The sequence below is a fragment of the Drosophila nasuta genome, chromosome 3 (assembly GCF_023558535.2).
Source record: "Drosophila nasuta strain 15112-1781.00 chromosome 3, ASM2355853v1, whole genome shotgun sequence".
In the NCBI taxonomy this organism is placed as follows: Eukaryota; Metazoa; Arthropoda; class Insecta; order Diptera; family Drosophilidae; genus Drosophila; species Drosophila nasuta.
This window is the reverse complement of record NC_083457.1, coordinates 31,586,233-31,599,893: the sequence shown is the minus strand read 5'-3', so window position 1 is coordinate 31,599,893 and position 13,661 is coordinate 31,586,233. Positions and strand designations below refer to the sequence as shown.

The 13,661-nt window shown below is 38.2% G+C and overlaps 1 protein-coding gene across 6 annotated transcripts in view; it reads left to right on the top strand.

The window, feature by feature from the left end:
• The window catches only part of LOC132793092 (MOB kinase activator-like 2), a 35,665-nt gene that overhangs the window by 20,741 nt on the left and 1,263 nt on the right, over positions 1-13,661 (top strand). For 3 of the 6 annotated variants that reach the window (XM_060802763.1, XM_060802758.1, XM_060802757.1), the window contains 2 exons: positions 11,296-11,456; positions 13,525-13,621. In XM_060802763.1, the coding sequence (XP_060658746.1) occupies positions 11,296-11,456; positions 13,525-13,621 (258 nt within the window). Of the gene's footprint in view, positions 1-4,652; positions 4,920-4,949; positions 5,172-10,742; positions 11,210-11,295; positions 11,457-13,524; positions 13,622-13,661 lie in introns of those variants that run through there. The other 3 variants (XM_060802759.1, XM_060802761.1, XM_060802762.1) reach the window with 3 other exon arrangements.

The following is a 13,661-nucleotide window of genomic DNA, read 5'->3' as shown; positions in this document are numbered from 1 at the left end:
ACAAATTGCTTTTGTCAAATTTAAAAAGTTTAGGTTTTTTTAAGTCTTTAATTGAGGGACGAAAGTATTTATAAATATAATATTTTGATAAATAAGATTAATATTTTAAGAAGCTTACAATATTTTTCTATAACCATTATTTACACCGTTCGGATCTTGTTGAATTTTAAATTTAAGCAATGGAACTGATGAACTATTTTTCCTTTCCATTATTTATTAAGCTCTCATAGATACCTTTTCGAATTTTCAACTGTGCACCAATTTATTATGTAGGTTGGACGATTCCAGAAAAGCCCATAAAGCAAGTCTCCTTCCCCATTTGTGTCCGAACATCCCTCTCAAACTGGACATGTTTTATGGGCTTACTTGCACTTTTCGTATGCTTCGTTTCGTGTGCTCTTTATACTTGTTTTCTCCATGTTTTTCATTATTCATCTGGTGTTTTTTTGTTTTTTTTCTGTGGGACTCGAGGCACAGTTACTTTCATCGACTGAATTTATGAGTTTGCCTATATTTGAATTTGGCCAGCAAATCGCTTAAGTTTCCTGTTCCAATTTAAATATAAACCGTTTTCAACCGACATCTTGTGATATATGAATGTGTATTTTTTTGTGTGGTGGGAAGTGACAAATGTTGGACCTCATTAAGACATAACCTTCGACCAAAACAGCTGCTGCCCTGAACTTGAGCTCATACTGCAGTATTTACAACGCACCTGAACACCTCGAGAACACCTGTTCTCATTTCTTAGGGCAGACCGTTTGTCGGTCTGCGTTCATTGACATTCCACAGAGGGGCAGAGGCACTTAATGACTTCCCAAGCATGCTGAAGATGAAGATGATGGGGTTGGGGCCAGAAGAACAGCTGTTGCTGAGACACAAAACCGTCTCAGATTATGTTGAAATTAGCAGACTCAGAAGGCGTAGCGCTGCTTTTTTTTTTGCCTGCAACTGTCAGCTTAAAGCGCCGCTGAAGCAGCAGCGCAAGACAAAGCCAAAGACGAAGACCCGGGATTCAACGAGGTAGAACGTGGTTCATGCCGGAAGCATCGTCAGGAACAACAGTTTTGCAGAAATTGCAAAGAACGCAGAATTCAGATGAATTAGAGCTGATGAATTAGAGATGACTATTAGTAAGAGAGACAGAAAATAATGGCGGAAAGAGCGAGAGAGAGGAAAAATTTTCTCGACTGTCCAACTTGTAGCAAAATACAATCTTTACAAAATTATCGATAGTTTCTCAGCTCCCACACTATTCAGAATTAAGACTTAGACATAACGGAGTCCAATCCAATCGCAAGTCAGAAGTCATTTGTCAATTCTATTACCCCAATTATGCATAAACAATTGCCATAAAACCAACTCGTTTCTCTTTCGTCCCCCACAACAAAGCCGACCCGAGGCCATTTGTTCAGTTGTTCATTTTGACCAGGTCGAAAAGCGTTAGTTGTGTTGCGCTGTATTCTGATGCTGACTGTAATTATTTGTCCATTAGCTATGGCAGCTGTGTTACAAATGTGGAACACGACACCCCGAGGGGGGAACACAGAGGTCAACGGAAATTTCTATTTCCAAGAAGAGAACCACAGCCAAATAAAAATGATGCCAAATGTTGACAATGGAGTGCGATTTGAACAACAATAAAATTGCATGTTCAGCCATTTGGGGTTAGAATAATAATTGCCGTAGTTGAAGCTGATTTTCTGGGAAATTACATTCTTAACTGATAAGCAATCACAATCAGCTGCAATTTGCAGCATTGTTAAAGCGGCTACTCTTTGTAAACTGTTTGTAAAATAATAAGAAATAATGCCTTATTAATAGTAGTTTATTTATCGATAAGACTGGATAACCGATAATCAAATCCTAACAGCGCTCTGTCAAGTCATCGATAAGAACAAGAACCGATAACTTCAACAATGAAGGATAACATGTGACATACCCCTCGCTAGATCCTCAGCTACGTGTTAACAGCTCACTGTTAAGCTAACATGACGCACTGTTAAATAAGCTTTACTGACAGCAGCTGTTTGCAGGTGAAACTCATTAGCTTTTTGGCCTCGAGTTGAAAAAATAGCATAATTTGTTCCTGTTTTTATTGCACTGTTCACCCATTTTCGCTGTTTTGTTTAGCAATTTCAATTTCACTCGCATGCACTAAAGAAAAAAACAAAATAGCGAAAAAAAACATGACAGTCATAAAACTTCACCTTGAAGTCTGGCTGTCTGGCATCACTTGCATGCGCGTCATTCAAGTTCCGGCTACGCTTTTGTTTTTGCTGTCTCTACTCTTTCTCTCCACTTCTGTCATTCGCATAGTGCTCTCACTCTCTTGTCAGGCGATTCACACCTTCTTTTTTAATCCATTTAGCCGCATGTTATCGCCCATCATTGACTTCATCATCATCTATCTACATAACTGTCTACCTAGCTGTGCGCTGTCGCTGTCTCTCTTTTAAATACTTTCCATTATAATAATTATATTATTATAATTTTTGTTGATTTTTACCTTCATCAGCGAGACTGAGACCAAACCATCATTAACCATTGCCTTGTTTCTCTCTCTCTCTCTCTGCATGGCCCCATGACTCACTCACTCACACAAACACAAAACGAACATACAAAAGCTGCTGTCATCAATGTGGCGCAGCACGCTTTATCCCGTTTTTTCCTCTCATTCTCCATCGCCTCCCCCCGCATTCGGTCGACTATGATGCGTTTTTGGTTCTCGCGTTTTGTTGCTCTCACAGCGTGTGTGTTTTTGTTGTTGTTGTTGTCTTTTTAGTATGCCAACTGAGTGCGGTCAAAAACGGTACTTTGCAATTTATGGCTGGTTTGCCGTCTTTGTCGCACCACAGCGGCAGCAAGAAGACAAAACAATAAAAAAAAACAACAATTGGAAATTGCGCACTTTTTGGCAGCAGCTGATTCATATCGCACCATTTGGCCATTTCCCAATTGCAAAGCAGTCCTAGCGACAGTTGCGCGGCTAAAACAATCCAAAACTTAATTAAATTGTGTATTCTATGCGCACTCATACACATACACAAATGTGTACTATATGTATTTGTGTGTGTGTGTGACTTTGCGCTTGATTAAAGCGTAATTTTGTATTGTTAATTGTGACACACATTTATTTCTGAAGCCACCGCCTCTTCCCCATTCCATTGGGACGTGCGTAAATGGAGCGTGCCTTTGATAGATTAATGTCTGGCCACACAAATTTTGTCTTCCATCATCAATATTCACTATCCATCCAATAGGCGAAATCAATAAAAAAGCGTGTAGACAACAACATCCCAATTTAAGCAATTTACTTATGGTGTGTACACACTGGCGCACACACACTGCGAATGTGTATCCAAGTGTATTCAAACAGTAAATTAGCATCTGGTTTCCTTATTAGTGAAAAAGCATTTCAATTTATCGATTAACGATTGTTTGCTATAATCTAATCAGCATAAAACGAGCTTTAAGACGGGTTTATCCATATTTATGGCTACGTTTTATTCTGTTAAATGGATTTATGTTTTTCTCTATTCGTCTATTTTCGAGCATTCTAATTATTGTAAATGGCACAATTTTATGATGAATATTTTGAGTTTCTTGTGATATGTAGCAGTTTGTTTGTTTGTTTTTGTTTTTTTTTTTTGTTATGTCTATTTTTATTAATTTATAGCTCAATTTTTGACACCTATATTTGTGGTTGAGAGGGGAATTGGAGAAGGAAGCAGAAACAAACAGCCAATTTAAAATGGTCAAGCAAAATGAATATTAATTGTTTTAAATAATTTTGAACTTGGCAAAGGCAAAGGTACACACATACAACACACACGCACATACACATACGCACACTGAAACACATCAATTTCTGCCTTTGACGCTTCACATTTCGTTGACAGCAGAGACAGTGTTGCCAAATTCGCTTTTTTCCCGTCAATTTTTTTGCGGTTTCGTATTTAAAAATGTTTGTTCCCTTTACAATGAATTTGAATTTCATCAACTTAAGATCAGTATACCATCCTTAAGGTAATTCAGAAGACCATTCATTGTTACCAGTTATACATAATCTGCCTTTATTTGTAATGATGAATTTTGGCATTTTTTCTTGTTGATGCCTAAAGCTGACAACACTGAGCTCCACCGTCAGCGCAGCTGTTTTATTGTCGCACGCTGGCAGACAAATCGTACGTGTTGTGCCTCTTCTTCTTCATATTCTCATCCTTCTTGTATTACGCTCGTTTTGTCTGCCGCAGTCATCATTGACAGCAGCCGGCGCATCGCAGTTTTTGGGGCATTTTTCGCCGTCGTGTGCGTCATTCGTTTGCATAACGTATACCAACCGTATGTTCGTTGAATTTATGTGTTGTTGTTTTCGTTACACATTTGCGCAATCCAATTGGAAAGCACATACTACCGTTACCAATTTCATTCAAAGTGCAATGAGAGAGTAAGACAGAATGAGCGAGAGCGAGCTCACAACACCTCACAGCTGATTCAACTCATTCAGTGGCGCTCTCTTCACTTGCTCTCTCTCTCTCAGCCGTTCTACGCTCTGTTCTAACACACGCATACACAGACAGCACTCAAAACAAAGCGGACTGCGCTGTGGCAAAGGTGCGCGGTCGCGTCAGCCAGTCTTCTGATTCTGCTGCTGCCGACAGTGAAGCGCGCGCGCACGCAAATAAAAAAAAATAAATAAAACAGAGGAGCAAAGAAATACAAATAACTAAAACCACGAAAATAAATAAATAAATAAAGCGAGACTAAAATTAAAGAAGAAAAAATATACAACAAACATAATTGATTCAACGATCGCTTCCTCTTCCTACTCCGTTTAACGCGTGCGTGTGCGAGAGTGTGTGTTTGTGCAAAAAGAATAGCAAAATAAATGAATTCCAATTGAAGAAAAATTTGAGGTGAACTTGAACGTGAATGATCTCTCTCTTTCTCTACCTCTTTCCTTTGCTGCCTTTAAGCGCAATAAACCGCATTAAACTAAAAACAAACCCCCCTTTTCCACAAAAACAAAAAGCTGACCAAGTGACAAACATTATCATCGTCGTCAAGTGGTGGACTTGAAAAACGCGTTCCACACACAGTCATCGCACGGTCACCTAACCGGTCAACAAAACTACTAGTCGTACAAGCCACCCGCCGCCCCCGCACACGTAACCTTCAAAAAAAAAAAAAAACAGCACAGTTTGTCGCGTTTACGTTTTACGCTGACCAACGCTACCTCCTCTTTTGTTCCTACCCTTAGGCAACGCCGTCAATTCGTCTATGCTATGATTTCTCTTGCTCTCTTTTTCTTTTCGATTGCTTCCTCGTGAAGTGTGCGTGTTTTACTTGTTGCATTTGTATGCGACACTTCACGTGATCGTAATTTGCAGTCGGTGAAATTAATCGTGTAATTGTATTTTATCGATACGTGTTGTGAATGCTTTGCGATAGGTGTGCGTGAGTCACGTTGCCATAACCTAATTTCAAATGGAACATTGAAGTATTAAGATTAAATAAATAAATCAGGCGTGATTCTTATCTTTTATGTACGATTCTTATCAGATTAGTATTAACTATAAATTATTTTTATAGCTAGCAAAATTTCATTATCTATTAACACAAACACACACACACACAGATTTGTAATCTTTACAGTTGCAATCTTTATAGAGCTGGGAGCTGATTCACAATTGACATCGATCAAACGGGGGCAAACATTGTATGCCAACGATCTTCGTACTTGATGTAGAATTGTCATTAATTAACGGACTGCAATCGTTCGATATTTGCCATATGATAATGCGAAAGTCGCTCTCCTCTCCCCTCGGGTTTTTTTTGTGTTTGCTTTTCGTTTTCAATTTATCGCTAGTGTGCGAGTGTTTTATGCAAATTTAAATTGGCTTTATTAAATTATTCGTGTCAATAGTTGCGATGATCGTTTGTCGTAAGTGAAGTGAACTGAAACTGAACCGAATGTGAAGGCGAACCAATAAATGAGAAAGTCATTGTCATGCATGACGTCATTCTTGATCAGCTGACTACCAGTTTACAGTTGATATATTCATTTATTATTATATTTGCCATTGTTGTTATTTATTTTTTGTTTTTGGTGAGAACTTTACAAACCGGTTAGATTTATGTAAGTTCAAGTATTAAATCGAAATTTGTACAGTTTGAATTTGTATAAGGTTTGTTAGTCATGCATAGTGTTATCGATAGTTGTTCGAAAAAAATAATTGCTGGTTTTGTGGGATATTTTTAAGCTGTTGGGTGGTTTTGAATAGATATAAATATAATTGTTTGTTAGAGGATAATAAATTATTAATAAATAATTCTGTTCTTACAAATGATTATTTATATGTGACCATATCGATAACTCTTCTATGTTTTTTTTTGTGCTCAAAAAAAACGTTGCCTTGATTGCAATGAGTAAGGCTTTCAATATTCGGCGTTTCGGAATTTATAATTTAGCATCAATTATAAGTGCGCTCTATTGGCTTTCACTCTATTGCGAGCTTTGCGTTATCGATAACTGTGGAGTAATGCACACTTGCTCATTATTTGTAATACGATACGGGCATCGAGTTGAGCCAAATGAGTTTCGTTCTTTGTATATGGCTTAATGGAATGAGTATATCAATGGGTTCTTTAATGTTTTGCCATTATTCTGTCACGTTTTCATGACTATGACTCAATTGTTTAGTCGTCGTCGTCGTTGCTGTTGTCGGGGTCGTCAGTGTGGTTGCTGTAGTAATGATGTTGTTGTTGCTGCTCTTGGCTTGGGCCATTTACTTCAAGTGTGGCACACCAAAAAAAACAAAACGAGCAACTCCAAGCAAGTGAAGCTTATATTTATGACCTCTCGTTACATTACATCATCAACATCAACGTCATCATTATTATTGTTTCTCTTTCGAATAATTTATGTACGAGAAATCGAAAGAGAGAAGCGAGAAGCGGAAAGAGAACTGCAAGTAATTCAGAGTGCGAGGAGAATTGCGTTCTGTTTCAATATCTTATCGGGCAATGAGTTCCAGATACTGTGACGACTGCATTTTGTTTACAACTTTGCTTACCTAGCGACTTCTCGATCTTATGCTCGTTTTGTAGAGCTTTTTTGGTTATTAACTTATCGTACGAGTCTACTACTATTGCACCCCCTCTGACTTTTACTACAATATCAGCCTCGTATAGTCGCCTATCTATTGTTCCCCATTTGCCGTTGTGTTGTCGTCGTTTCAACACCTTTGGGCACTTACATAGACACACGGAACCGACGCCGTCGTCGTCGTCGCAATTGCTTTCAACATTATCGTCAACAACTTGTTTGTTGTCTTGATAATAGTCCGAGCGAAAACAACAAGAAGATGATGAAGTAGAGGGCGTCGTTTGGAGAACGAACCTCATTGTCTATTGTCGCCGCTTTGTTTCTAGATCCCTCTCCACTGCCAACTCCGTCGAGTCATTGTCTCTGATATTTGGTAATATTTCTGTGCATCGTACATCGTAATTCCATTACCATTTTGTACGTTTGCTCCCTCCCTAGCAATGTATGTAGTATAGTATAGTATATATTTGCCAGCCCCTTTGAATTTCAACAGTCGATCCCCTAACCCTATGACAAACACAAGTCACAATTGTCTGCCCGAGTTGTATAATCATTCATTTATAATGTGTTTACCCTCAGTCTACAGCTGATTCTCCCAGTTATCTATTCGTAATGATTTGCCATATGTTCCCCCAATGAGGTAAACATTGAACTTTTCTAATGGATGAAAAGCTTAGTGAAATATAGAGCATGGAAATTGCGAATCAACTATGAAGTGGAATTGATTTGGGTTTGGTTATTTTGTTTGATTTATGGATATCATTAGTGATGATTCACAACCAGACTATGAGAATAAATATTGTCCTATTCAAATGAATTTACTATCGATAGTATTTTGGCTACTATCGAGTGTGCAAACTCCGCTCTAGATTTCCAGGCATGCAACATAATTAGCTCAAGTTCTCCAAATGTTTCGTTATTCTGTTTATCGTGTGTGCGAGAAGCCCAAAAAAGCTTTTAAATTTGATGGATCAATTTGGTTGGCGCATATCGAAAATGTTTGGAAATAAAATGGAACATACGGGAGTACAGTTGCACTTATCTAAGCGGGACAGGGGCAAGATAGGTAGGCGACATATGGGCTCATGGTCAGACAGACACACAAAAATTGGGGGTCTGTGAGTGATTGCATATGGCCCCAAAAAAGAATAGGTAAATATATGGAGAGCAAGTTTTATATACATAGCACATGTTTAATAAATATTCCATTGGGAAAGGTTCATCAGCTAACAGCTAACGGGGTTCGTTCTACTTGTGCTTACTGTTTGGCAGGTGTGTGTGTGGGTCACGGTTGTCGCACTATCGCTAGAAATTAATGTATTATCGCTGACTTATTATTTTTTATTAACCTTTTTCTTCGAAGTCGCCTTTTGGTTTGTGGCGCTTTCAGTCTCTCGCCGAAATGCGACTGGAAAACGTAACGTGCCAATTTATTTGCGGCCTACTCAACCCCATCGACTCGAGGTCTATACATTTTTGCATACGTATATCTACTATATGTTCTAGATTCTTGCGGGCGTGCTTCGAGTTCTTGTGAAATTCTTTGGAATTATCGCGACGTCATTTTGATTGATATGTCGTCGTATTGCCACATTCAAGAGATAGTGTCGTCTTCGCCGTATATCACTATCGCACGTGTTTCCGGAAATCCCTTAGTAACAATCCAAATACATATACCATATATACATATATATAAATGGAGATCAGTGAGTGCAACTACTAGAATTTGTAGTATACCCCGGAAGTGAACCTTATCGATAGCTTCAGATCTTATCTACACAAATATTGCGCAATTTCATTATTCATCAACAGTATTTCCTCATTTTTAATCGGGTCAAAGAACTTAGCCTCTAGTTGAAGGGGTTTGATTTTAGAGTGACCATTTATTATTTTTGACATTCATTCTAAAAATTCGTGTCAATTATCTCAGCTCTCCGCAATTTCTCCCCTAAAATTGTTGCTTTTTAGATTTGGATCACCTGATTGCAATTTTACCCGACAATCTGTTTTTTTCTGCATTTACCCCCTAAATAAAAAGTGTTGGAAACTGTCGGAACTAAGTATGGTTGTCACGCCCATGGCTGAAATCTTTTTGTGCCATCATCAAAGTTGCATTAAAACTGAAGCACGACCTTTTGAGGCGCCTTCGACACGCAAATTGCTAACAAATTGAAATTGAAATTGAAATGTCGAATGTGGCGGGGGGTCGCTTCAAAGATTGAGCCTCCATCAACAAAAGGGGGGAAGCTTTTGCCTTTTCTCCGCTCTTATCGAAGTGCGACCTTGTCCATGAATATTTAATTTTTGTTTTGTTTCTTTTTTTGTTATACAATTTATTTATTTATTGTGTTACGTTTGAAATTTGCCAGCGCGCTTAGTTGACAATGAGGGCTGACTGTATTGTGGAATGGGAAATGGGTCGGTAAGGGAAATGTTTCATTATCACCTGCACAGACAATGGAAGAAGGAGGAAAAAAAGGTGGATGGGAGGGAGGGGTGAGGGGACGAGTGAACTGACAAGTCGATTGTGTACACCTGTTTACACTCCCTCCGACCCCACTAAAAGTACATAGTATATATATGTGTATATATGTTCTTATCGCGCAAATTTGGTCAGCATGCTTGGCTGCCTTGGCTGCTCGGGTGTTTGGGTATTCATATTGTGCACATACTAAAATAATCATGCTCTATACGGGGTTTATCTGTGCAAAGCCTAAATATCCGCTCCCCTTGGGCGCCCAGCAATTATACAAATGGAACAGCAACCACAACAACAACAACTTTGAAATATGTAAATTTCATTCAGGTTGTGTTTTGTAGTTGATTCTTTGACTGTGATAAAAGAGATTACAAATGTTCTGGATGGCTTAGAAAGCGTTACTAGCGTTAAACTCAGATTGAGAACTTCTTTATCTACTCCAATTGTGTTTTATTTATTCATTCTATGCTTGTGTCTTAAGCTATATGCTTAACCTGTCAAGTCTTTTGTTTATTTTCCACTTTTGTCGTCTCTGTGTCGGCAAGCTTTTTTTTTGACTAACTTGTTCTCTTCAGAGAGTAAATATTGTTTCGTATTCTACTACTTAATTTTCAAATCGAAAACTTTGAACCTCCTTGTTCTCCTAATCTTAAAAAACGTTCGTTTTTCTTTATTTTTAATTTTATTTTCTCTTTTCTGTTTAAACTTTTTACATCCTTTTTCTTAAACACTTTCGTAAATTCATCATTTGACGCTCTGCTGAGCGAATGCTTTACAAAAATCGAAACTTTCGATGCGGAGCTTAAAATCTGTTTATGTCTATGCTTTCGTGCATATTCGTAAACGTTTTGCTTGCAACGTTTTTGTTCAGTCTGTAGGAATCTAAGTAAACTTTACAACTTTTGTAGGCCTAACGTCTTGAAATGCCCATTGGACTTTTTGCGAGTCGCATAAGTTCTTTGTTCGCACGCGAGAGCAAAGAGAGAGAATGAGAGAATCGAAGAGTGAGAGAGCAAAAGTACGCTATCAAGAAGTTAAAAGCCTATATGTACTTGTAGAGCCCGAAGTGCCAGGGACAGTGGCATTTTGTCAATGTGCTCGACGGTCGTTTGACGCTCTGTCGGTGGTTTTCGTTGGGGCTTTCATTTGTGTTGTGTTTGTGCTCCTACCGATAAGGTTTGGCCGTAGATTACGGGGTTTTCTGCGACGGTTACGTTTACTGTGACTCGTTATAGTTATGCTATATGGTATTTTTTCACAGTTGTCTGAGAGAAGACAACGCCTGAAATGAAGGAGTAAACGCAAAAGATGAAAGCATTGCCAAATGAAAGAGTGCCAAAAATTGTAGAATACGTAGAGACGCAACCGATAATCGATAGTCATACAATCGATAGTAAATCATCCGATGAATCGGATAAATACGATAAATCGCCAGCAACAGCACCGACAACAACAACAACAATTCCCCCAGCATCGGCATCATTTGTGATTAAATGTCTGTTACGAACTGCGCGATTTATGTGGCAAGTGACAACGATACCCGCCAAAATCGGTGATACTATAGGCACCCTGTATCGCTATGCACAGGACTCGGTTGACAGTTTTCTTTGCGTAGCTGGGTGAGATGAGTTCTATCTTGTCTTCTGCACATATTAACGAGTCGAATTCTTTAACTAATACGAATCTTTATTTTCTATCATTGCAGAAAAGCGCGTCGCAAAGAGCGCGATGGCGATCAAAATTCAACAGATACCAAATTGTATTTGGAGGAAAGCGTCCTAGAACGTAAACTACCTGAAGCTGATCTCAAAGCCCTTGTCGATCTTCCAGCTGGCTTGGACTACAACGAATGGCTGGCCTCACACAGTAAGTATATTCCTGCTTTTCATGTTCCCTCGTTACTCGTTAATTACCTCTCTAATTCACTCTCCACTTTGCAATTTGATTTATTCGCATCTAATGTTATCGCTTGCTTGCCAAATGATGATAGACTACTTTAGACCCTCGTGACTTATAGGAAAAAAAAATCGAGAGAGAGAGAGAGAGAGCACTGATTGATTAGAGCAAATTGTCCAACAGCTAAACGTGCTCATTATTGGTCAACAAGAGGAAGCTGCATTTGTTTCGCCAGCTATCTACATAGAGTACTCATAAAGCTGGCCAAGTGGAAGTTCTTGTAGGAAATTCCTACAGTCGATAGTAAGCAGAGATGACAAAAGAAGAAAAGAAGAATTTCAGAGCACAGATAGTACAAAATATGAATTCCTAAATCATCTTTAACATAAAAGTGCATTAGTTTGTTTAATTTTAACTTTCTGAATTTTGGAAAAAATATTGGAAAAGTCAAGATTATATGATGTAGACTGAAACTTAAAGAGTTTATTAACCTATAGTCCAGAAAAGTAAGAGAAAAAAATACAGCCAATTGTCGACAATAATATCAAACTAGACAAAACTTAACAATAATTTATCTTAAATAGAGAAATGTGTAATACAAAATTAGTATTAAAAATATCCTCATATATCTAAAATGTAATGTCAGGAGAATCACAGCTAAAAGTTATAATTATAATTAAAAGTCTAAAATAAGAAATGATAATTTTGCCAACTTGTACAACTTGAAAGCAAAGTTGTTAAAGTTGCAATGCCTTTAATTTACATTACAATAACTGACCGAAGCCCTTGGGACCTTATCGATGTGAATCATAGATGGTCGAGCCCATAAGACCCCTGCAGCTGTTTAGTGCTCGTAATACCAGCTGTTACCAGCTTAGTTAGTCAACCAATGGGGGGTACTTTTAATTGATTGTGCCCACACCTGCCGCCCCTCCCTGCAGTCTTGCATCATCAAAGTCATCATCATCGGATATTACATCATCTGGTTTATGGTTAATCTCTTTGAAAAATGATAGGTACGCAAATAGAAATGCCTAGCAGCGATGTTAGTTGTAAATAATTGGCAATGTTTCAGCAATTTGTAGCGTTCATTATCGTCCCATCCCATCCCCATCCCCATCTCCTCTGTAGTCTCTCCTCTCCCATCTCTAGCCCCACGTCTCCTCTCTAGTCTCATAATAATTTGCAGCTATGGGCAGAATTGATTGGGTCGAGCAGGAGGTTCACACATTTGTCTGTCTGTCGTCATTTGCGAGACAAAAGAAGACGCAAGTTGACTTAATATCTCTGAGCTTCTTCCCTTTTATGAAGTGAGCTCATCGTGTGTCTTATTTGCTGTCATTTTTCGAATGCAATTTCCACTGACATAATATCGCCTTCGATTCTCTGCTATTTGTCTTTTATCGCTACTGCCCGAATGTTGTCTCAGCATTGACCTCAAGTATCATGCAAGACACGTTCGCTTATCGAAGCGTTCTCAGCTGTTTCAATGTCAAGTTTGACAGATATTTGCAATTATGATATGCCTGCTTATCGTGCTCCTATTTTCCCACTTTTTCCTATAAATTTTTCCTCATTATTTAATCAATTTTTTAAGCCTTCTTTTCATTGGTTTCCCCAAAGATTATACAAATATTCTGTAAATAGTTGGAGTATTTCTTTATTTATATAGTTTAGGATATCTTCTTCCACTTTATAGATTTTGTTGGCTTTATTTTACATTCATTGGTTTATCCAAAGATTTCCCAAATTATCTGTTTCATTACACAGTTTTAACTAAGTGGTTAGAGCCTCTCTTTAATTATATAGTATAGGATATCTTCCTCCACTTTATAGATATCCTTCATATTCTACAAAATGTAGTAAATGTAGCATTCAACAAAAGGAATTTAAATGAACAAAATTATTCTTCGATACGGAATTTAATCTATTCTTATTTCTCCTGATTACTCTCCACATCCTGCTTACATATGTATTCAATTTCCCACCTTACTTCAACTCTCACTCATTTATGTCTTTTCTCTTCCGTATTTTGCAGCTCTGGCTCTCTTTGAGCATGTGAACTTGGTCTATGGAACTATTAGTGAATTTTGTACACAATCCGGTTGCGCAGACATGACCGGACCAGGCAACAGGTAAGCGCAATTGTATATTCAGAGAAAGATTGGGGAAACT